The sequence below is a fragment of the Etheostoma spectabile genome, chromosome 18 (assembly GCF_008692095.1).
Source record: "Etheostoma spectabile isolate EspeVRDwgs_2016 chromosome 18, UIUC_Espe_1.0, whole genome shotgun sequence".
Taxonomy (NCBI): Eukaryota; Metazoa; Chordata; class Actinopteri; order Perciformes; family Percidae; genus Etheostoma; species Etheostoma spectabile.
The window spans coordinates 16,033,555-16,055,757 of NC_045750.1; the positions used below are offsets into that span (position 1 = coordinate 16,033,555).

General features: G+C 41.7%; 4 protein-coding genes and 1 long non-coding RNA gene across 9 annotated transcripts in view; 3 read left to right on the plus strand and 2 right to left on the minus strand.

The window, feature by feature from the left end:
* LOC116705809 (uncharacterized) overlaps positions 1-685 on the plus strand; it is a 6,149-nt gene extending 5,464 nt beyond the window's left edge. Inside the window, exon 2 of the long non-coding RNA XR_004336050.1 lies at positions 487-685. This is a non-coding gene — a long non-coding RNA (uncharacterized LOC116705809). The remainder of the gene's footprint in view (positions 1-486) is intronic.
* dpf3 (double PHD fingers 3) overlaps positions 1-2,381 on the minus strand; it is a 25,416-nt gene extending 23,035 nt beyond the window's left edge. Inside the window, exon 1 of one of the 4 annotated variants that reach the window (XR_004336047.1) lies at positions 1,922-2,381. Coding sequence is in view for 2 of the 4 variants with exons in the window: in XM_032542214.1 (XP_032398105.1) it covers positions 1,922-1,953 (32 nt within the window). In the remaining 2 variants the exon portion in view is untranslated. The remainder of the gene's footprint in view (positions 1-1,921) is intronic. The other 3 variants (XR_004336048.1, XM_032542214.1, XM_032542215.1) reach the window with 3 other exon arrangements.
* Positions 2,382-2,509: 128 nt separating this feature from the next.
* wdr21 (WD repeat domain 21) lies at positions 2,510-9,482 on the plus strand. Of its 2 annotated transcripts, XM_032542213.1 has the most exons (14): positions 2,510-2,976; positions 3,097-3,181; positions 3,212-3,236; positions 3,617-3,774; positions 3,912-3,994; positions 4,461-4,563; positions 4,733-4,876; positions 5,050-5,099; positions 5,206-5,285; positions 5,753-5,845; positions 6,516-6,613; positions 6,763-6,939; positions 7,143-7,257; positions 8,009-9,482. In XM_032542213.1, the coding sequence occupies exons 1-14, from the start codon at positions 2,867-2,869 to the stop codon at positions 8,239-8,241; spliced, it is 1,554 nt and encodes a 517-aa protein (XP_032398104.1). In that variant the 5' UTR covers positions 2,510-2,866; the 3' UTR covers positions 8,242-9,482. The 2 variants fall into 2 exon arrangements, with proteins under 2 accessions (XP_032398104.1, XP_032398103.1); XM_032542212.1 differs by having other exon boundaries at positions 2,511-2,976; positions 3,097-3,236.
* zfyve1 (zinc finger, FYVE domain containing 1) lies at positions 8,769-16,301 on the minus strand. Its single transcript, XM_032542211.1, has 12 exons — positions 14,886-16,301; positions 14,551-14,794; positions 14,178-14,438; positions 13,815-14,029; positions 13,307-13,413; positions 13,005-13,113; positions 12,820-12,917; positions 12,500-12,617; positions 11,902-12,072; positions 11,375-11,555; positions 11,176-11,289; positions 8,769-10,456 (listed from the first exon to the last, which is right to left on the minus strand). The coding sequence occupies exons 1-12, from the start codon at positions 15,372-15,374 to the stop codon at positions 10,224-10,226; spliced, it is 2,340 nt and encodes a 779-aa protein (XP_032398102.1). The 5' UTR covers positions 15,375-16,301; the 3' UTR covers positions 8,769-10,223.
* A 394-nt stretch (positions 16,302-16,695) lies between these two features.
* pigh (phosphatidylinositol glycan anchor biosynthesis, class H) lies at positions 16,696-19,174 on the plus strand. Its single transcript, XM_032542219.1, has 4 exons — positions 16,696-17,145; positions 18,083-18,292; positions 18,408-18,491; positions 18,644-19,174. Exons 1-4 carry the CDS (start codon positions 16,966-16,968, stop codon positions 18,713-18,715), a joined length of 546 nt encoding a protein of 181 aa, XP_032398110.1. The 5' UTR covers positions 16,696-16,965; the 3' UTR covers positions 18,716-19,174.
* The last annotated feature ends 3,029 nt before the right edge of the window (positions 19,175-22,203 follow it).

Consider the following 22,203-nt stretch of genomic DNA (forward strand, 5'->3'; position numbering starts at 1 on the left):
CCCTTCCCAAACCTCCATCACTCACGCTCCCTCTCACGTAAATTGGGGGAGGGGCAGGTGGCTACACAACCGCCCACGCATGCAACAAACACACATAATAAAAACACAACCCCCATACATGATGACCCACCCACACCACGTCCTTTACACTTCCCTAAACCTTAGTCCACATCCTAACCCAACGATAAAAAAGGAGGTAAACGGACACAGGACGTGAACATAAACACATATCTACATATGATGACATCGCTCATTTGAATACTTCTCATGTCAGCTCTTCATTAGTCCCATCCCACACAGCCACACAGTTTCAATCACAAAGAGGTATTTGTAAAAAAAATAAATCAAGTAAATATGCACAGCTAAACATGACTGAATGAGTCTAGAAAGGCAGACGCATTTACTGAGAGCTTTTGACGGTTGTAATTCATCTTCCAGAGCAGGGAAGATTATTATCACATCCTTTACCTCTCCCTCTCTCAACAGATGGACCCAGGAGAATACTGGGACGCCTAATCTGCTGCTCTACATGCACAACTGCAGACACAAAACACCCATACCTACATCATCTACAGCTTAATCTGTTTTTGTAGAATACAACAGCTTTAAGCCTTTCTCTCCCCCCCGAGTGCTGGTTGTACAGTAGGATCTTTTTTGGGTGTCAACAAAGAGCTCTACAAAACAAGACCATCGTGAGTTCTCTCTGTACTTAATAAACATGTCATGTTCCTTTTCCTTTCCTTTGTATATGAATACAGAAAATGATATTCAGCACATTAATAGTTCTGTGTAAAAAGATATTTAAAAAAAAAAAGCCTTAAGAGTTTGTACAGCTGAGGACTACTACATTTGACAGTTGGAAAGATTTCTTTACACTTCCACATTATTACTAAATTACCTCAAGTGAAAAAGATATGGTTTATGGCACACCATTAGAAACATGGATATGGCCTCTTGCACACCAGATGATGCGATAATTGTCTAACTCTCTGCACGTTCCACATGACAAGTGGTAAACATCTGCTGTTAGCCAGCAGGTTAGACATGCATTCAGTAATATAGGCTGAGCTCAAAGTTATAGGTGCTCTTAATGCAGGGCAGACATGAGGGGGATCTATAGAACAAATTAACAAATTCCTTTTGCATTGATATTTTACTGCGAAAAAATAATAATAGTTAGTGTTTTTTTCGTATTTGGCCATATTTGCACATTTTCTCAAAAGGTAGCATGTTTGCTGCTCGATGGTTGATGTTTCTACGAATCAATCATAGACTGCCATGCACCGATTGGGCACCTTTAAGTGATCATGGTTTTAAAATCTAACTTCAGGGAAACTGCACGCCCCCTTAATCTGTATTACATTGCAGCTTTCTTCTACATGCATCAAAGGAGGTCACAAGGTAATAACACATTATAATCCGCTATCCATTGCTTACATGCATTTGACATTCGCAGCAAAAGCCCGAGCCGCGCAACTAGAGTCGCCCTCACAATGTGCGCTTTGTGGCAATAATTGCATGAAATGATCTATGCAAATTCTCCCGTCTACCGCTGACAAAGAAGCCCTGCAGGCAAACTTCTTCCGAGCGTGTTTATAAAGCAGAATGTGGACGATATACCAACTTTCTGTCTAAGTGAAACCAACTGCACGAGAGATCGAGTGCATGCGGACATTTACCCGCGGGTTGGAGATGTTTTCCCTGCAGATTGTGCACGAGTGCATGCTTTTATATCGGTCCAGCAAAAAAAAAACCACCAAGTATAGGCAACCTGCAGATAACACGAACTGTCCAAGCAGGCTACATAGGCGAAAGTGTTAATGTGTGGTTCTTCTTTTAAACGCACGGTTAACCCTATAGATCAATCACAGACAATCAGACAATAACTGTTCAAAAAAATATATATAAGAAATTTACTTACGATTTTAAAGGATTATGAATGACAGTCGCCATTTTCCTGCAGGACTGTAACGTAATATTCCAACTCTCGGTGTAGTTTGGGACCCTTGTGAAAAAACACAACAGCCAATGCGGTCCTGCATGGGCACTGTGCGCCCTACACTAGCATCAAGACAATAGGCGTGGCCTCAGAGAAATCTGTCAACATATGTCCCAGTCCTCAGAGTACTAATAATTTCATGTAATAAAATGCATTTGTCCATATTTTAGTGAAAACATTACAATGGGAAATAAGAATATCAAACATCATGACCTCATGAGTTGTTTAGTTAAGGGTATGTGGGCATAATTCACCAGCCTGTAGCCTAATACAACCATCAAACAATAGTTTTGGGGTAAAAGGTAATGCGAGTTTGGAGAGAACGCATTTTGTGTTACTTTAGAGCCTGTAGAGTATTTAAATAAGTAAGTAAATAAAACAAAGTCATACAATATGTGATGCGTGGCTGAAACGTTCGTAAAGAAAACAACCTATGAATGTCTGCAACGTCAGGCACTATTGTTAGCACTCGGCCAATGAATGACATTTGGAGGCGGGAGAACATGCCAGGAGCTCAATGTAATGTACACAGCAGTTAGCCAGCTAGCTTATGAGGGTTGAAACTGTAACAAAACATCAGTTTATTAAGAAAATAAAGAATGTTTACATTCAACGGAAAGCCTGTATATTAACGTAATAAAACCGTCTTCACGTTAACTCATGTTTAATTTCCACCATAACTAGAAATGTGTCGATAAATATGTGTAGTCAACGTTAGCTCAAAAATGCTAATGACTGCAGCTAGCTAACCTAGCTAACAAGTAAACATGCTGCATTAACTAGCCTTACACACTCGTACACATAGCTAGAAGTTAATAATAGACAGCGTGGCGAGAGGATCCTTACGTGTGGACTCAAACAGCAGGGATGAAGAAGTGGAACTGGCAAGAAGGACAGCGACCGTTCAGGCGACAAGGTGGTCAACGCCGTGGTTGGTACAGAGGCAACCGACAAAGGTCAACACAGGACGAGCAGTGGTATGTTTAAGGACATAATGACGCATGATTTAGTTTAAAACTTGTAATATGTGTCTGATAAATGTCGGCCCAGCACAGACACTGTTGGTAACGTCATTAAGAATGGTGTTCTGTTCACAGGTCTGGACATAATGATGCAGGGCCATCATTTAGAGAATCTCAGAGGAGAAATGAAAACCAGTCAGCGTCTGTCTCGTCGTCGTCCTCCTCATCATCCTCCTCATCTTCCTCCTCATCTAAGACCAGCAGTGCTGCACCAGGTCAGCACACCACACACTTCTACTTCATAACTAAACAAACATCAGTTCTCTGGTGTCATTAGCCATGATGAACCGTGATGATGTGGGGTTATTTTAATTCCAAAGGCCAAGGGAACTTTATCAAGATGCATGCCTGCCTCTATGGGAATTTAACATAGGGGTGTGTTTAAGGAAGAACATTTATTTATTTACAACATATTATTCATTCCCAAAGAAAATTGATATTCTTAAAGGTCGGATTTTTCCTCATTTTTTTTTTAAATTAAGGCATTTCCAAAAGAAGAACACCACTGTCAACAAAATTACTTGGGGTGTAACTTGAATAGCAAGAAGAGATGTCCATGCCTATGCCTAATATTTACCACCTATTCTGTTGCCAGAGCTGCCTGGTTTCTACTTTGACCCGGAGAAAAATCGTTACTTTCGCCTGTTGCCTGGACACAACAACTGTAACCCGCTGACCAGAGAGCAGTTGCAGGAGAAGGAAAGAGAGAAACAGAGAAACAAGATGCTTGCAGAGGATGAAAAGCCCAGAAAAGTGAGTCTGTTGTCAGACCTTGTCAATCCTTCTTTAGCTTTTAGCATTATGTTGTTTCTTGTGCTTAAAGCTTTAGTTGTACTTTTTCTCACCACATGCTTGGGTTTCATACTTTTTAAATATTATCTTCTTAATAGAAAGCACCAAGAACAGGACTGAACTCTTCGCTGCTGCTGCAGAAAAGACGCCTTGGCATGTTAGCTGAGAACTCCTATTGCAGGTACTGTACCTCTCCGCTATGTGCACACACAGAAGACATAGCGCTGTTTTCCTTGTACCCTATCCATATTGCAAAACCCACAGCTGTAATGCATTAAAGCAAACAACCCCAGCAAAACACAGTCTAACTATAATGATAATCAGTTCTGTATGTGTAGAGTGAGTTTTCTTTTAAACATTGCCGGCCCACTAATAATGATGCTAATCAATTTTGACATGGGTTTGAAAGTAGTCAGAAAAAGAAACATGCTAAAATATACTCAAATACTGTGCTGCCTGACAGTTTCAATTTTATGAATTAAATTCCCACACAGTTGTAACCCACATGATTTATATTTGTCATTTTGCCAAACATGTTTTTAAATACATAAATACACAGACACACACCGTCACATATTGGTTCTGGTTTGGGGAAATGTTTGCAGATGTTTCTCATCAGTGTTGACGTGGTTACTGTGTGTCTCCAGGCTGGTCCATGAGGTGAAGGTCAGTGGAATGAGACGCCACAAACTAGAGATCCAGAGCACGGACAACAGCAACCCCAACACTGACAACTTCCGGCTCATAGTGGTGAGAACGCACGCAAAACACGCTAGGGCAGTTGTAAGAGATGCACTGTAAAAACACATCTAACATATCTATTCAGAGTTTAAAAAGCATGAGAATCCTTATAGTGTACTTGCTGGACTGCATATCCTCTTTGAACTCAATCCCCCCTCCTTGTCCTCGTCTGTCTCAGGGGGACTCTGCATGTGAGCGAGTGTTCACGGTGAATGATGTGTCACACGGAGGCTGCAAGTACGGCATTATGAACTTCAGCAGCAGCAGCCGGGGCTCTCTGTCTGTGGAAATGTGCGACAACCTCTACTTCACGAATCGCAAGGTGGGGGTGTTTCACAGGACCAGTACCTCTGAATGTGTACACATTTTATTTTCACTGTAGCCAACTTCCACCCTACATTTTGTGGAAACCTTTTACATTGTATTATTATTATATCATATATGTATTATGTATTTAAATCCCGGAAGCTAAAGGGTTGACTTAATGTGTTTCAGGTGAATTCCATCTGCTGGGCCTCGGTCAACTACCCAGACTCCCACGTCTTGTATCCTTCTTTAGCTTGAGTAGTGTTCTTAGTCAGCCTACATGTCCTAAAACTCAAGTGCCTCCTGGACACTGCCTGTGTTTCCCTTGACTGAGCTGACTGTCAGGCTGTGTCTGGTAGGAGCAGCAGACACCCCCGGCTGCGTCAGTTTACTTCCTGCTTCTCTCTTCAGCAACTCCAACCCAGGTTGTACTGAATAGAATCCTCTCAGGTTTCTTACACTGTTTAACACATTCACATTAAGCCGCATACACGTGATCTACGGTAGAACCGCGAGGTAGGGTGCAGAGCAGAGAGGCCCAACGCAGCGCGGATATATACGTTCTGGAATTGGTTGTGCCTTGAAATGTCAGCTGCAACAAGGTCAAAGTTGAAATGATTTGAACTTGTGAGCACAGCGGTCTGGCGGCACCACTTTCCCCATGGGAGCCCAAGGCTTTTATATTTTCTTATTTTTAGAAGGTGGATTTTGACATAAGGCTTTGGTATTGAAGAAACTTTCCGATATAATCAGAATCATTCATAATGACCCTTAGTAGTTTCTTAACCCTCGTTTGGCTTTTATATTCCTGAATTTGTAATTAACTTCATGTTGGTTTTGTATGTTTACCTCTCCGTTTTAATATTTCTTCTCTCTCGTCCTCTTTCCTCAGACCAGCCCGGGATGCTGTGTAGCTTTAAGATATCGTCAGCCTGGTCTTGTGCTTGGTGCTTCAACCCCCAGTTTGACAAGACTTTTAGCACTGGTCTGTCCAGCTGTCATCATTTCTTTTGCAACCCATAATCAAATATGATATTCCTAAACAGATAATTATAGTTATTAGCTTCTGTAGAGCTGTGAGTTTGTTAGCTTAGCTAGAGTTTTGGGGTGTTAAATCATACTCCATTTTTTCAGGCAGAGACAAAGCTACACCAACACATGCTTGCTTTGCTACACAGCACGTGTCAAACTCAAGGCCCAAGGGCCAAATCTGGCCCCCCGCAAATTTTGATCCGGCCCTCATATATATTTTGGTTCACAAAAAATGTTTATCCGCTAAGTTCTTGCAAGTTCTTACAATTCTGTAGCTTTATTCAACATTTGGCGCTTTTCGGCATTTTCTTTGACATTTTTGTCAACCAAACTGTAAGTGAGAAGACTATAGGAGACACGCAGTAATACAGTAAAAGGTTTTTTGCAATACACTCTACATGTCTGTCCCTTGATGTGATTCTACTTTTCCAGTGTGGCCCTTAGTGAAACTGAGTTTGACACCGCAGCTATACAGAGTAACCTGGTCGCTTGTTTTAGTTCATTGCAATAACGAATTAAAAAATGGATCTAGAAAAGAGAGCTTGTTTATTGAGGGGACAAACATTTCCTCTACACAATCGTATGAATCTACAAAAATGATGTGTTCTCGTGTGTGTTGGCAGGCCTGTCTCGTAGAGTGATAGTGAAAGATGCAGAGACGGGCCGAACGCAGACGTACAGCACCGGCAGCGATGTCTTGGCTCAGCAGTTTGCCCTTAGGGTGAGTCATCTGTTCCATTAAAGTAATTCAAGCATGTTTAAGTTCACTTGTTAATGCTATAGTATGGACTTATCTTTGTGTGACTAGGCACAATGTCAGAAAGAAAAGCAACTCCAAGAAAGTAAAATACCTCCTTTTCTTTGTCTTAGGTCCCTGTGCTGTTTAATGGTTGCCGATCAGGAGAGATCTTCAGCATTGACCTGCGACAGCGCGGCCGCAGGGATCAAAGCTGGAAAGCCAGCCGCTTCCATCAAGAATCAGCCATCACCTCCGTACGCGTCCTGCAGGATGAGAACTACCTGCTTGCTGCGGACATGCTTGGCCAGGTTAGGTTACTGGCTTGAAAATTAGATTTTTGTGTGTTATGTAAACATTGAGCTCTAGATGACCAGTATTTTAACTATGATTTGGTCCTGTGATGAGGCTAATGACCCCCAAGATAAAAGATAGAAAACAATTACAAGAAATATTAACCCACATGGATTGTATTACTGCTTTAACTTTGTGTGTTTTCTTCATTTATGTGCAGATCAAGCTGTGGGATGTGCGAGTGACTAAGGCAGTGCAGGAGTACAAAGGGCATTATAATGAGCATGCCTACCTTCCCATCCACGTCAATGAGCCTGAGGGGCTTTTGTTGGCAGGTAGGAGAGGACACCACATGGTCAACATACTCTTGTTGAAAACTTAATCAAGGAAATACCAGGTTTAACAGTTGCTATGCTCCAACATACTTAGCATAAGGCTCCTGCTGCACACTGCCTGCATGGCGGGGTGCGTGTCAGCTGCGTGGCGTGTCCATTTTTATTTCGCCTAGCATGTTAACAGGTTACAGCTGCCTGCGTGACACACGTCTCAGGCGCGGCCCGAGCCGCACCGAAAACACATGCATGCTAGAAATAGGACAGACACCAATTTTTCATGCATTTCCAGGCAAAATAGAAGTAATTTGACACAAAAATTACATTTTGATGTTTGAAAGTCTATGCTTATGTTTTGACATAAATGCAGATATAAATGTAAATTAAAAAAATAATTGATTTACAAATATTGCACCTGTCAATACAGAACAATATTCTGTCGCCTATTTTGCGCCAATACTGCCGACGTTGTCTCAGCTGTTATCAAATCAGTATAGATGTATGTGTAACATGAAGTATGCTACAGCTTGAGTGCAGTAAATGTATTCAACTCTCTCTCCCCATATGTAATTTTATCAACGGGAAACATACATGTATACAGACAAGGCTAGCATTAGCGCTACGCAACTGACAGATAAGGTATTTTAAAAAGAGAGTTTGAGAGATCTGAAGCCATCAAAGATTTCTGTCTCTCCCATGGTGCTTTCTAACCCTAATTGGAAAATTTCAAATGTATCCTGTGTTCCTTCCCCAGTCGGTCAGGATTGCTACACAAGGTTATGGAGCCTAAAAGACGGCCACCTACTAAGGACTATCCCATCACCCCACCCGACTGCAAACGACCTGATCCCGAGCGTGGTCTTCTCCTCCAAGTTGGGCGGCGGCAGGGGGCTCCCCGGCCTGCTAATGGCCGTCAAACACGACCTTTACTACTTCCCATACAGCACCGACTACCAGGAAGGAGGAGAGCAGCCGGCCAGCTTTTAGGAGAAGACTGAGAAAGCTTCTTCTCACAAATCATTCTTAAGACAAGGACACCATCTTTTTTCTTTTGCCAAATGTATGGATGGAGTTATATCATATATACAAAATCTATAAGTATTTTATAATTGAAAGGGTTCTGTCATGTATGCAGGACAATTCCACAAGGTAGCAGTGAACTTTTGATTGGGAAGCGTTACATTGAAGTCTCAGGGGAAAGTTTTTTGACCCGCTTGTTTGTGCCAAAAGGAAATAGAAGTGCTACATACAGGAGTGCATATACAAGTGCACACAATTACTGCAGTTAAGATTTGTGTAACAAAAAAAGTGCTCTTACTTGTGACATAATTGACCTTATTTCTAATGTAATTTCAGGATATCTCTGATCTGAATTTGAAAGGAATACTGTGTTTATACTAGAAATCAAGTTTCTAATTGCTGTTGAATGACAATTCTATTCTAAAAAAAGAAATGGTTAACACAGCAATCTGTTGCTTTGTACTTGCTCCTAAGTGACACACACACACACCGACTGAGTTCCTGCAGTTTAATACATAACGATACATGAACATAAAAGGTATTGATTTGTTCCTTGTGATATTGACTGAGAGAGGGACAGTGATTAGATAGTTCACTTATTCAGGTCAAAGTGTTTTTTAAGCTTATTTGTTGAAATGGCAACTCTCCTACTCAGAACCTGATAGACCCCCCCGCCCCCCCCAAAAGAAAATCAATACAGTCAAAAGCCTATCTGCATCATCATATGTTGTATTTGTCAGACAGTTGTGTGGGACAGTCTCAAAACGTTGCCCGCTTGGTGCTCCTAGCTAACTAGCTACACAGCCTGAGTTGACAGAGTAAACGCTTGATCTTCTAATTATTTCCTGTTTTGAGGGGCCAGCCTCAAAAAATGGTTTCAAGTTTTCTGTTCCATATTGCTTCTGTGAGCCAGCCACTATAAAAGCAGTTCCTGTATCATTTCATCCAACTGCAGTCAGATTTGTCCTGTTTGTCTTGGATAACAGTTTTAACATTTTAAAAACGAGGCCATTTTTGTTCCGTCCTATTTAAGTAAACTGTTTTCCCATATATGTATATTCTATGCAAAATAAAGTCAACAGCATTATTAAGGCTGTTCTATTAGCTGCCCATTCAAATGGACAAACAACCACAAAGCATTGAGGGATGATGTAAGAAGTTAATACTATAGGATTCTATAAGTCGGAATGCATCTCAGACCGTTCTACGGCACATCATTGGCTTCAGATTGTTCTAGAGAAGCCAAAGACTGGCAGGAACTAAAGCTCGCAGGGCCTAAAAACTACTGTACAGAGGAAAACTACTGTAGATGCATTCAAAATTTATTGTGGTGGATGTTTTTTTCTTCTTCAAGTTTTCCATTGTTTCCTCTAAAGCCAGCCCTAAATGCTATATCCAGGACTTCTGCAGAAACAATCTTAGAATAAAAGTGCTTACCCAGAATCAGTTTAAGATGCTCAGTCAGTAATTCTATTAAAACGGCTCACCCAAGTAGCCCCAGACTACAAAAAGGTGCTTATAGTACTAGTCTAGTGTGTCACACTGGGGGGAGGCGGGGATTGTCACGGGGAGGTCACACGCATCATTACAAGTTTTAAAGGATCAAATGGGTATTTACCTGAACTTAATTGCAAGCACGTACAATACTCACTTTTATAAAACGCTGTCAAGTTTTATCTCTCAGACCTTGATATTCAAGTTCTCCCTCTGATTGGTATTCTTCACAGTGTAAAATATAGGAATATTAAAGTGAAATAGCATCAGGGGACTGACGTGACGTGAAGATGGCGTTAAAAAAAACAATAAACCGAGTCCAACCTGCCCCAGGACAGTCTAGTGGAAGCCAAGAAATGCCACTAAAGAGACAAAAGGGAACTGAAGCCTTTTAGCCCAAATGTTGTCAATTCCAGTTTTCGCAGAGGCCAGCTTCCTTAACCGTCCCCCTCCTGCTAGAGCTCCCCGGGTTTCTGGTTGCAGCCGTTGCAGACCCTCACTGGGTGGTCCCAGCCGCGGGAAGGCACGGCGCGCCGCTCCTGAGAGCAGTCGTCACACACTCCCTGGCCACAGGCGCGGCAGTGGTGGATGGAGAGACGTGGGGAGAAGTCCCTCTTGCACTCGCTGCAGGAGTGGATGTCCTGATCCGGGACCCAGTAGGCCGGCCGAGCTGCGTCCTTCACCAGGCCTGGAAGCAGCAGTTAATATCAGGGCTGAACAGTTTTGGGAAATAATCTAATTGCCAATATTTTGGGTTGCTTTTTAATAATAGGCTGGAAAATCACCAGAGGCCAGGCCTCACAATACAATATTGTTGTGATTTTGAACACATTCTAACATTCCGCGATAAGTTGAAATGGATTACCTTTTTTTTACAAACAGTTTCAGATTATGTACCCAAAAGGAAACTGTCATAATTATTTTATCTAAAAAAGATAAATGTCTGTTTGTTCATCTCACTCCAATTTTCTTGCTGCAAAATGGGATTGTCAAGCAGACAAACTGACCAGCACATATATAATAATAAATCCATACTTGGCATCTTGTGTATCAATACAGTATTTCCCCGAAAAAAAATATCGAGATACAATGCTGTATTGACACCCCCACCCCAAAAAAACGAATAAAAAAAGAATAAGTGTCGGGTTCTGTCGAGGTACGGCATAGCGTGCCAAGTTTCCGCAGTTCCTCTGCAGACTGCTTTACTCTTGCTTTTCACAGAACCAGAATGTAATTGCAACCTTTGCGATTAAAAAATAAAATATTTTAACATATTGCGATATTATTGCTAATGCAATTATTCTTTCAGCCCTATTTAATATGACTGTGGATCAACCGCTGTGGTAGTTTCAGTTACAAGTGATCTCTGTCTGTTTTGACCATCATGTCGACGGATGTACTGCTCACCGAGAGGTATGTCGATGGCACCGACTACAGCTCCCAAAGTGTTCTGAACCGCCTCCCCAACCTTCCTGGCTATCAGGGTGCCTCCCTCCTCCTCCAACGCAGCATCCAGTAACTCTGCAAAGGGGAAACATGCACACGTGAAACCAGGCACTCACAAACATTTACACTGACATCACGTTGAGTCTTGAGAGGGAATTACCCGTTGGGATTCCCCTGTTGTGGAAACACGCGTCGCAGACTCGGACAGGTGCGAGGCCCCAGCCCCTCTCCGGGACCGGACGGGTTTTTGAGGAGCAGGGGTCACAGAAGCCTTCTCCACAGGCACGACAGTGGTGCTTGGTGTCGTTGGGCTGGAACTCTTCCCCACATTTATGACATTTCTGCAACACACACAGTACTTCCAGTTGTCACACTGTAAATAGAATTCCATCGAGTAGAAGTATTTCACCATTGAATCCTGTCCATATTAGGAACACCATGTCTGGTTTCACAGGTGTGTAACTAACAGCCTGGGCATCTATTGTCCGGACTAAGCCTATACGGGTATATAAGTATATGGGTGCACACTCAACCAGGTGAGCTGCCCAGTTGCCCTTGGGTCTGTTTCTTGATTCGATAAATACACTCTCAGTCTAGAGCTGCAAAGAGGAGTTGATCAACTTCAATTAAATGAATGGTCAACTATTTTGGTAAATTGGTTAATTTGGTGCCGTGTTAGTTACGTACCAGGATAAGGGAGTTGGGTTTCCAGTAGGTGGGAGCGATCTGGTCGGTAAGCCAGGAGGTGACTGCTTTGGCAGGCTTGACGCTGAGTTCAGACACTGACTGAGAAATGTATTTGACTCCATCCAGCAGCCTCTGGGCAGCGTTGTTGTTGTCTTTCAAAAAACCGTCAGACTGAAAAGAAAGGCAAGAAGAGAAAGATACAAATGAATACACTTTCTGTTGTACCCGCATATATATTGTAATAGAATCTTGATTTTAGAGTTGTGTACAGAGTATTTTAGACCACCACAGAGAATGCCACAAATACAATAATTTAGGCAGTAGCATGATTTGTGCTTGGCATTTAGGATTCTACACTCAGCACTTTTGACTAAGCACGCTTACGTCATCATGATTTCATGAAAAAGGACATAAACCACATTTTGCATTAGTTTTTTGGGCATCAACATACAGCCGACTGACAAGAATATACTGCACATGCAGCACGCAATAGATGTGACAACATTTATTTAAGTTAAAACCTTTAAAACCTTGGCTTGCAACTGTGTTTAATTGGTTTAGGCAGAATCTCATGTAGGCTGTTCCACTGTGGCCTTACCCCAGGCCAGATGTGCTGGATCTCTGTTCTAACCACTGTTTCCACTGGGTCCTGGTTTCCATACCAGTACTGCCTGCTTCTGTAGATCACTGCACAGTTGGGGCACTCGATTACATACCTGGACAGAGACAAAATAAATCTCAGTTCCAGTAGGAAGGGGACAGATTCTGTTGCCTCTTGGTCTTGCAATACATTTCTCTATGCACTTTCTGTTGTTAGAATTGTGAACTAATAGCAAATAAGTAGGTTGATCACACTGTGCTCGCTAGGAAATCTATTTCCAAACATCTTCCAAATGGTTGTGTTGTAGCTGGACTCACCCAGACCAGGCGTAGATGGCCAGGCCAAACCACGGTGAGTCAGACGAGGCCGTCGTTTTGGGAACAACGATTACCTCCTTCCCGCCCTCGTAGCACGCCTGAGAAGTTCAGCACAGACACTCAGAACCTTGTCAAGCAAGAATACTTCAACATACACATGTGCGGCATTTTGGGCTTCTACTTGCCTTGCAAGTGTAGATGCGGTTGTCATACTGTGCAGAGTAGCGGCAGCGATGTTTGGCTTCGTGGTCGAGTCCCTCCTTCAGGTGATTCATGCTTCTCTTACAGCCTGAGCTGAAAGTCAGAGACAAAGGCCAGAATATTTAAGGATTATATTAATGTTGATTTTTTTGAGGGTGACATTTTTAACAAATATTATTAAATCACAATTCAAAAAAAAATAATAATAATACTGTTCCATTTCTTATTCATTTAATAATGATCTTGTTAACAATGTTGTCCTTTATAGATCCAAAGAGACACGTACCCACAGCTGAGGCAGAGGCTAGAGCAGGTAAAGTACTCATCTGGAAAGAAGGAGTTACTGGCCATGTACTCCTCGGAAATCTCCCCGCTAAAGCGCTCACTCAGAGCCTGAGGGAAGGAGCCGGGAGGAGATGGAGGGACAGGAAGAGTCAATACCGTTCACTGTAATTATTAGGGGTCGCCCAATACTAGGTTTTCAGGGCTGATGTCAATAGCTATTTTCAGTTGTTAATAAAATTGAACGCTAACCGATATTTTAGTCAAAATTTACATTTTGGAATGTTACAAACTTCCTTGCTTGGGGAGCTGTTGCGGAGCCAAACTAGCACACTTTTTAATTAATTGATTTTATCGGTTAGCGGTAAAATAAAACACTGATACAGATAATCCGCAAATTGCCCAATAACAGCCATGATAATCAGCCAGGACATTTATAATATATTATATAATCAATAGTAAATAATAACACATTCTAATACACACTTCTCCTTACAATCAAGCTTCACTACCTGCAGAGCCTTGTAGATGACGCTGGCGGAGCGTGGCGAGCGGGTGGTGTTGTTGTCCAGCTGTTGCTCCAGGCTGCGCAGCAGACCGCTGAAGTCTGTGGGAGGGTTGTAGGTTCGAGTCCCACGGTACTGGATGGAGCTAAACGCTTCTGGAAACAGACCCAGCTTCCTGAAACGCTCCTGGAGAAGACGCTCGGCCGACTCAGATGGTTTGTCTAGAGACGAAAAGCAAATAGTCACAGAGAGGAGATAAGGTAGGAGATAGAAGGTATTAAAAATGAAACAATCTTATTCTAGTCATGTTCTTGAAATTCCAACAAAGTACAGTCCAAAGAAATAAAAAAAAGGGGGTGACTCATGTACCTGATCCTAGAAGCTTGGTGTGGACGGTCTCATGGAAGATGATTACAGCAGGGCCCAGAGTGGACAACGGGACATCCAGACCACAGCGGGTGGTAGTCGCTTTCAGCTCCCTGGTGAAGTGTTTAAGGTAGGCATCTGAGGCATCACCAAGGAACTTGAAGAGATCGTCATGGAGACGGTCGGCATGGGTTCGGTAGATGACCACATCACAGATAGCCAGGACTTTGAGGAGCAGGCGTGTTCGCTGACCCTGATTAGCTCCTGATGAGTGAAAACCAACGCAGTGGTAAATGTGTGTTAATTGAGGAAAAACAGCTTCCAGCTACCCCTGTTTATTACATTATATTAAGCTGATCCATGGTTAGTCCCATACCAGCCCCAAGCAGTCCTTCTGTGTCGATGACTACCACCCGGTGTACGGGGTCCATAGCTGCCCACACACCCACAGTGCAGGACTCTTGGGTGGGTGAGGTCTTGAACACTTCTCGTCCAAGGAAAAACGTGTGGTTCAGGGTGTGCGACTTGCCCTCCCCAGTGTTTCCAAAGATGGAGACCACTTTGAGGAGCTCGTCAGACCTGCAGCCCAGTCTGCTAACAAAGTCATCCTCATCCTCCACCTGAGAATCCACACATGATCAGCCCCATCGTCATAACATCCTCATAATGAAGTGCTATCAAATGATTCAAACGTGATTATAAGATATTTACCTGCATCTCCTCCCTCTCGTCCACCAACAGGAAGCTGCACACCTTCTCCAGCTCGGCTTTCAGGATCTCCATCTGTGACTCCCCAGCACCCAGACTGTTATCCTGGGGAGCTTTGGCAGGGGGGTAGGGTGTCAGAGGGTGCTTCCTCTTGTTGACTCCACTGTGGGTGCGTTTCTGGCAGTCCAAACACAGGTTGATCTTACAACCCTGGCAGCGCACCAGTGCTCGGAGCCGTCCGCCGCTGTAAGAGCAGCTGCTGTCCCCTTTACACGAGTCACAGAAAGGAACGTGGCCTGGTGCAATCCGAACCCGGTCGTGATTCCTCATCCGCACCTGGCGATGGAGCTCCAGTTCACAGCGGGCACACTGCAAGCTGCCGCATTCGTCGCATTCAAACGCAGCCTCATCTGAACCCCCACAGGCGTAGCTCTCCTGGCAGCCTAACACTGGGTTCAATCCTTTATCCACAGCTGGACCTGGACCACTCATCTCAAAGCTGACAGGTCAGGGGTTAGTGACAGTAACTGGATAGGGTTGGAAAGGCAATGCAGCGGAAGACACAATGATCTGGTTACGCAAATGCCTACGACCAGATGTGATGTAACCTCCTTTGTTCAAATTATCCAAAAAGCCTTTTCACTCATACTGTCATAAAGTCGCCTATTATGACGTTAAGCTGAGGATCCAGTTGCTGCTTACTTTAAATGGTATTCAGTCGGTAGTAAAGCAAGACCAGGCAGCAATTTCAAACATTTGTTAAGAATATTAACTACTTTATGTTTGGCACAACAGTTTTGCTATTGGAGCTAACAGTAGCTGCCCTGCATCTCTTGTCTTGTTTTGGTAATGTTGCTGCTAAGTTGTCGATGCTGCGTTGCTATTTAAAAGTAGCCCGGTGTGCTCGTCACGTCTAAAAAAAGCAAAGAAAAATACGTTTTCAAACTCAGTAATAAATATGTCGCTGTTATCAAGCAATAGCGACACAAAGGGACACACTGGAGAAACAAGCAACCTTCGTTTCTATCGACTGACCTAGCGGTGGCTTCCAGTCCGACGGACAACGGCTTGCTGAAACGCCGCCGTGCCTCAGCAGTCTAAAAGTGGACACGTATACTGGCTAACACCGGACCGCCGGCTGCCACCACATAACAGCAAACGCTGTTGAACCGGTTAGCTAGCTGAGCTATTCTGTGTCAGACCCTTGTAGATGTTGTTTTGCTTTTACATCAGCTGATCGGCTTGTTTTTATCCAGAGTTCAAAAGTCATAAAACAGAATGCATTCTGGGAAATACAGGATTTGCGAGTTGCAAAGAAAGACGAGGATTACATTGAAATTATAACTATTTGAAAGTGCACACACTAACTCATACTCTTGTCCTGAAATGGTTTCTAAAGGTAGTTTGACAATAGCTAACCGCCTACCCAAATAAATAAATGTGGATAAAGACGATGAAGATATTAACCGTTTCCCATAATGCTTCGCATCTTCCAGCTGCTGTGTTCACTTTTAATGTATCCCGGCGTACACCGAAACCTACAAAGTTAGACGGAGACAGCAACTGATATTGGTACACACCGTGTTAAAACTTATTTCGGCGTCATATGTGTTTTATTACTAAGTTTATTGAATATTTAATTGACTCTGGTTGTTGTAAACACGCAGAACGACGATGCCCGCACCGTACGTTATTTTAGTTAACGCTACTTAGTGACAACATCCAACCGAACAACCCGGTGTCAGTAACGAGTGCAACTAATGTGAGACTTGATCGTGACATCAGTGTTCCTGCGAGTGTCCAGTATTTTGCCCTCACTTTTTCATATATTATATTTAACTGGAGAAACTTAGCGTCGTATGTATGTAACGTTATGTATGGATGTATGTAAGTATGCATGAATAAGTTTCCTTCTAAGAAAGCAGTACTTTATGATTTTAAATGCGACTGACCTTGCCTGTTCACAGATAGCCAAAGCTAATTCGATGCTAACCTGTCTTCAGTGTTAGCTAGCTGGCTAAGCTAACTGTTTCTGCGAATTCGCTGTTCGCCTCATGTTACTCTCCCCTAATTTGTTGGGTTCATGATGGAAGATGAAGCATTCACTGACATTAATGGCAAAAGCATATCTCTGGACTGCCAGTGTCACTCTAGCCTTTGCAGCGAGTTCATTGTCAGCGTCCCCAAGGTGTCCATCGGCAAGGTGATGGTGTACACCTGCTGTGTTTGGCTTTTGGCGTACGCTGTGTTCTTCTTCACCGAGGTAAGAGTCACTCCTAACTGAATCACTGCGCCAAAGTCGCAAAATACGACAGTTATTTAAGAATCTTTAACTCATCTTTTTTATGGTGGTTCTTTTTGTATTACATTCTGGAAAAGTTTTGAAAATGATATGATATATCTAAAACAACACGTATAATCTCACTTGAAGGGAAACATATTATTGCATATTTCGAGTGTAAAGATAGAAACGTATGTAGTATTGGTACTCTTTTTATTTTATTGGGGAAGTTTCGTATTCATAAATCAAAATTTTCAATTTATTTTTCAAATTCAAGACCATGCTATATATACTATTCCAAATTGAAATTGACATATTTTGAGTCTCTTAAATTAGTAACAAATAAGAAAGCCATAACTATTTCTTATATATACTCCAATCTGTTTAATTAAGAACATCTGTTGTCAATATCATTAACGAGGTCTGTAAATCTGTCACATTTTTACTTATTTTTATTTTGTTCACGTCATGGATCTGTTTATATTGTATTTAATACTTCTGTTAGCTGATCTCATGTTATATAAGTTGCAATCTCTTTCTTTATAATTTTATGTTTTGAGCTGTGATGACTGAATGTTTTGTAAATTCATCTTTAAATGAAAAAAAGTTGAAAAATATTAGACCAAAATCATGTCCACTAGGGCTACATCAATGTACTGTGACATCTTTTTACTCTAGTATCAGAAGGTGCTGTTTCTGTGATAGTTTGCATGTAGTATTAGGTAAAATATGTATATACAATCTTCTGAATCTTTATTACTGTCATTTGTTTAGTGGACAAAATATTAGTAGTGCTCCCTTTGATCTGTGCGTGTGCATGATCAGACTATTCTTTTCGTTTTTGAGTGGTATATAACGATTTTTTGGAACATGTTACACTACCATGACCTTCATGTATATATCTTCCCCTCTCTTGCAGAACACAGCTGTTCTGACCAGTGCTATATTCATCACCCTGGCCGGCATGATGTTTCACATCCACTTTGTGAAGGTAGACCACGAGTCCCTGCTTGTCATCGGCTCCTTGGGCGTACAGGTGTCCTCCAGCTACGCCTCAGGCCGTGAGACCACCACCTTCATTGAGATGGGCAAGATCAAGGACATTGTCATCAATGAAGCTATTTACATGGTGAATAAGGACATTTACATTATAAACATCATTATTCTATATATTATCCATACTACAGTTACAGTTTCTGCTTTTTGAAGGATGAGCACACTGACATCTAATGCTTTTTTTTCAGCATCAAATCATCTACTACCTTTGTGTGCTGTTGAAGGAGCCTTCAGATCCAGACGCAGTGTCAAGTGTTGTGCCATTGTTTCAGGTAAGGTTAACTGCAAGGTGTACACATATCCCATGAAGCAACTTGCTTTTGTGCTTTGATTCTTGTTTACTTCCTGTGTATGGGATTCTAATGCGCACGGTGTCGTTCACTGTAACCTGTTTCTAAAACCTTCTTTTCTCATTTTTTTTCAGAGTTCGAAGCCAAGGCTGAACTGCTTAGTGAAAGTTTACAAAAGCTGTCAGGAGATTATTTCAAAGTGCTAATGACACAAAAGCAAGCGCTGCCATAATGTAAACGCCAATATTAGTTTCACAATGACTTTGTTATTCTTTGTTGTGTAGTTACTTGAATAATATGAAAATAGCACTGATGACTACTTCTTTAAACCTAAAGAGCCAAACCTTTTAACTGTAAAGATAAACATTCCCTTTTAGAGTTTAGCTTTTTTACTTATTTATGTATTTTGATTTCAATTGACCTAATATTTTCGATGTCTGTATTTTACAAGCATTCCCGCACTGTATTTTATATACAAAAAATACATTTGTTGATCAAAATTAATATTGTTCCTTTTTAAGTATTTGCCATCACTTGTGGTTCATGCTTGGGCTTTATGTTTTTGAGGAGCTTTCCTTCCCCAGTAGGGGGCAGTACCACACTTATCAAAACTTTGGAAATCAGAAAAATTAATTAGTTCAGGCAAAAGTACTAACAATGTACCAGAAAATAATACCCCATTTTTGTAATTTAACCCTGTATAGCATAACACTAACGTGAAAAGAGGTGTTAAATCTGTAGTGTATTTGTAAACCTAAACATCCACAGCTTGCTTACATATGTCTTCACTTCCTCACATACCGTCGTCTCTAGGCAGTTGCTCAGGGTGACCTCAGTTGTCATCTTGTTATACCAGACCTGTTTTTTAAGGTTACCTCACCGACGAAATGACAATGCCAATTTCAGTAGGACCAAGGTCTGAATGAGTAATATTTAGTACTGGTGGAATGAGCCTACAGGTTGATAAGGCCTTAACTCCTCAAATATGGACGTGCCGACCTGACGTTTTCTTTGTAACCTTGTTGAGTTGAAATTGGATGAATTACCTCATTTGTTACCCTGCCACTATAAGAAGTATGAAGCAACAAATTCCATCTTGTCTCAGATTATTGTTCAAGTTGATTTTTTATTTGTTTATTTTTTCACAATTCATTTTAAAAACCAAGCGCTTTTGGCAAAGAAGCAATGGTTTTTGAGTAAGGAGCTATGTGCCCAGTGCTGACTGTAAAGTTACGCTGCTTAAATACTAGGGGTGGTGGAAAAATCGATACAGCATAGTATTGCGATATTTTCTCTGGCAATACTGTATCGATACACAGACACCAAGTATCGGTCTTTTATTATATATGTGTTGGTCAGTTTGTCTGCTTGACAATCCCATTTTCCTGCAATAAAATTGAAGTGATATGAACAAACAGAGAAATGTATCTTTTTAGATAAAACACATGTTGACAAAGTTTCCTTTTCGGGACATCATTTGAAATTGGGAAAAATTAGAAGTTGGAAAAAAGGTTATACATTGCAGTATATTGCAGAATTTTGCAATATGTTTAAAATCGCAATATTGTATCGTGGCATAAGTATCGTGATGATATTGTATCGGGAGGCGTCTGGTGATTCCCACCCCTATTAAATACATTTCTATAATAATATATTGAGGTGAGGGCACTGTAAGCATAGAGGGTGTGTTTATTAGTTTCTGTCTGGAGCAAAATGTTTTCCTCAAAATGCCTCCTGGTTGTAACTAACTAACAATGAAAGTTGAATACGTCTCTATCACAGTTTAAAGTTCAGAGCCCTCGTTTTTCAAACCCACTCGGCCTGTGTTTCACCTCCAGGCCTTGGGTGTTTTCCCATCCATTCTAATTGTCGCTGGCCATCTTCAGACCAGTGTGTGAACTCCACGCTCCACCGGCCAACCAGGCAGGAGGGTGTGAGTTTCACGGGCCCAAGCGTACCGCTGATGTGAAGAGAAGCCCTTTGACAGGGTAATAGTCCCTGCTGGAGGTGTGAAATAGCCAGGAAGCAGGCCCAGGAGAAAAGCTGGGAGTGGCCAGGAGTGACACCCCAGGGCTCCTGAATAGGCCTTATAAACCAGAACCCCCCCTCCTGAGTAAATTATAGATTGTGTTAAGGTTTTTGTATCCCAAAAACACAGTGAGCCTTTCTTCAGCTAGAGGTGTGGACTGTTAATTTCCTCCGTTTATTGGGGCTGTAATTGCACATTTACTTTTGTGTTTCACCTCCAGTGTTTCTGTGAATGATTTGAACTTTAGAAATACCCAGCACTAAATACTGATGTTCCTGATACTGTTGGGGTTCATAAAATGTGTGTTCTACGTAGGCCTCATTTTTTTTTGCTCTGTGTAATCCAAACGATAGACGTGTAAAATCAGTTTTGGGTGTAGGAACCTAATGGTGGGAGAGGAGGGATTGGAGCCTTACTGAGATGGGGAGGGGCCTCTTTACCGCCTGCAGTGCGCACACACACACGCACACGTACACACACACACACGTGTACACGTTAGGGGTGGGACTCTCTGGGCACCTCACGATTTGATTTGATTCCAATTCAAAGGCCAACGATTTGATTCTAAACCGATTATCGATGCATCTCAATGCAACACTTTTATTTATGTACATTTCCATGATTGATTTAAAAAAAATTACATATTAATCTGAGTTTGTTAGATTTTGACATATAAAGTATTTGTCAGACGTATGTTTTATTGAGTTTTTTTGTCTACTGGGGTTTTTATTTCGTAGTCATTCCATGCTTAAGCCTTGAACATGCTTGTTAAAGTCACCTTCTCTCTCAGGGATCTTCCATGTCAGAAGCTCAGTCATGTTTAAAGGTGGAGAATTGGCGTCTTAGAACATGAAACATAAGGTGGTCAGATGTAATGTGATTAAGTAGATGAACAGCCTATATGTGTTTGCCGAATTATTTTTATGTATGACTTATTAGATCATGTGTATGTAACCAAAACTTGTATATTTTTTTCCTTTTGGCCTTTTTTCTGCACTCTTACCTAAACTCTAAGTTGTCGTTCATTATCCCATCCCCTTCTCAGTCACTCTGTTTTCTGATTTACATGTCTGGAGGCCGTAACTTGTAAATAAAAATAGTAATAAACAGTTGTTTTTTTTACAATCGATTATTAACTTATCAGAATCGAGCATCAAATCGTTCTAGAGAGAATCGCGCCCACCCTTAGTACACATGCAAAGGTTGTGAGGTAAGTTAAAGGGAAAGTGCAGCACATAACCTGTTGTAAAACAGTAGGCACATTTTGATACCCTCCCACAGAGCTAAGCTAGCTGTTTCTGTCTTCTTCCAGTATTTATGCTAAGCTAAGCTAACCAGCTGCTGAATAACACAAATAAATCACCTTAACCATTTAACCTGTATTCCATGTCTGAGAAGGACTTAATTAACCCGTTGTACCTTTAGACAGAACTAAGATTGGCTGTTTCCCTCCAGTTCCTTCCGTTACCAGTTTTTTAAGCTAAGCTAACCGCCAGTAGCTTCATGTTTACAGTACAAACAGGTTTAAGGCTTTATTTTCCACATGCAAAACCAGAGGAGCAGTCGTTGGCAGCGCGATTCTTGTTCTCATGCTCCCTTCACCAATGCTACTTCAAAACATATAAAAGAAAAACACACAAGTAAAAATAAGAATCCAAGACATAA

Excerpts from the sequence above, each read along its gene's own strand:
- pigh (XM_032542219.1), top strand. The coding sequence starts at position 16,966 with ATGATGGAAGATGAAGCATTCACTGACATTAATGGCAAAAGCATATCT. Across the intron at positions 17,146-18,082 it reads CTGTGTTCTTCTTCACCGAG|AACACAGCTGTTCTGACCAG; the intron begins GTAAGAGTCACT and ends CCTCTCTTGCAG. Across the intron at positions 18,492-18,643 it reads GTGTTGTGCCATTGTTTCAG|AGTTCGAAGCCAAGGCTGAA; the intron begins GTAAGGTTAACT and ends ATTTTTTTTCAG.
- zfyve1 (XM_032542211.1), bottom strand. The coding sequence starts at position 15,374 with ATGAGTGGTCCAGGTCCAGCTGTGGATAAAGGATTGAACCCAGTGTTA. Across the intron at positions 14,795-14,885 it reads ACGAGAGGGAGGAGATGCAG|GTGGAGGATGAGGATGACTT; the intron begins GTAAATATCTTA and ends GTGGATTCTCAG. Across the intron at positions 12,073-12,499 it reads TCCAGCACATCTGGCCTGGG|TCTGACGGTTTTTTGAAAGA; the intron begins GTAAGGCCACAG and ends CTTTCTTTTCAG.
- wdr21 (XM_032542212.1), top strand. The coding sequence starts at position 2,867 with ATGAAGAAGTGGAACTGGCAAGAAGGACAGCGACCGTTCAGGCGACAA. Across the intron at positions 2,977-3,096 it reads TCAACACAGGACGAGCAGTG|GTCTGGACATAATGATGCAG; the intron begins GTATGTTTAAGG and ends TTCTGTTCACAG. Across the intron at positions 6,614-6,762 it reads CTCAGCAGTTTGCCCTTAGG|GTCCCTGTGCTGTTTAATGG; the intron begins GTGAGTCATCTG and ends TCTTTGTCTTAG.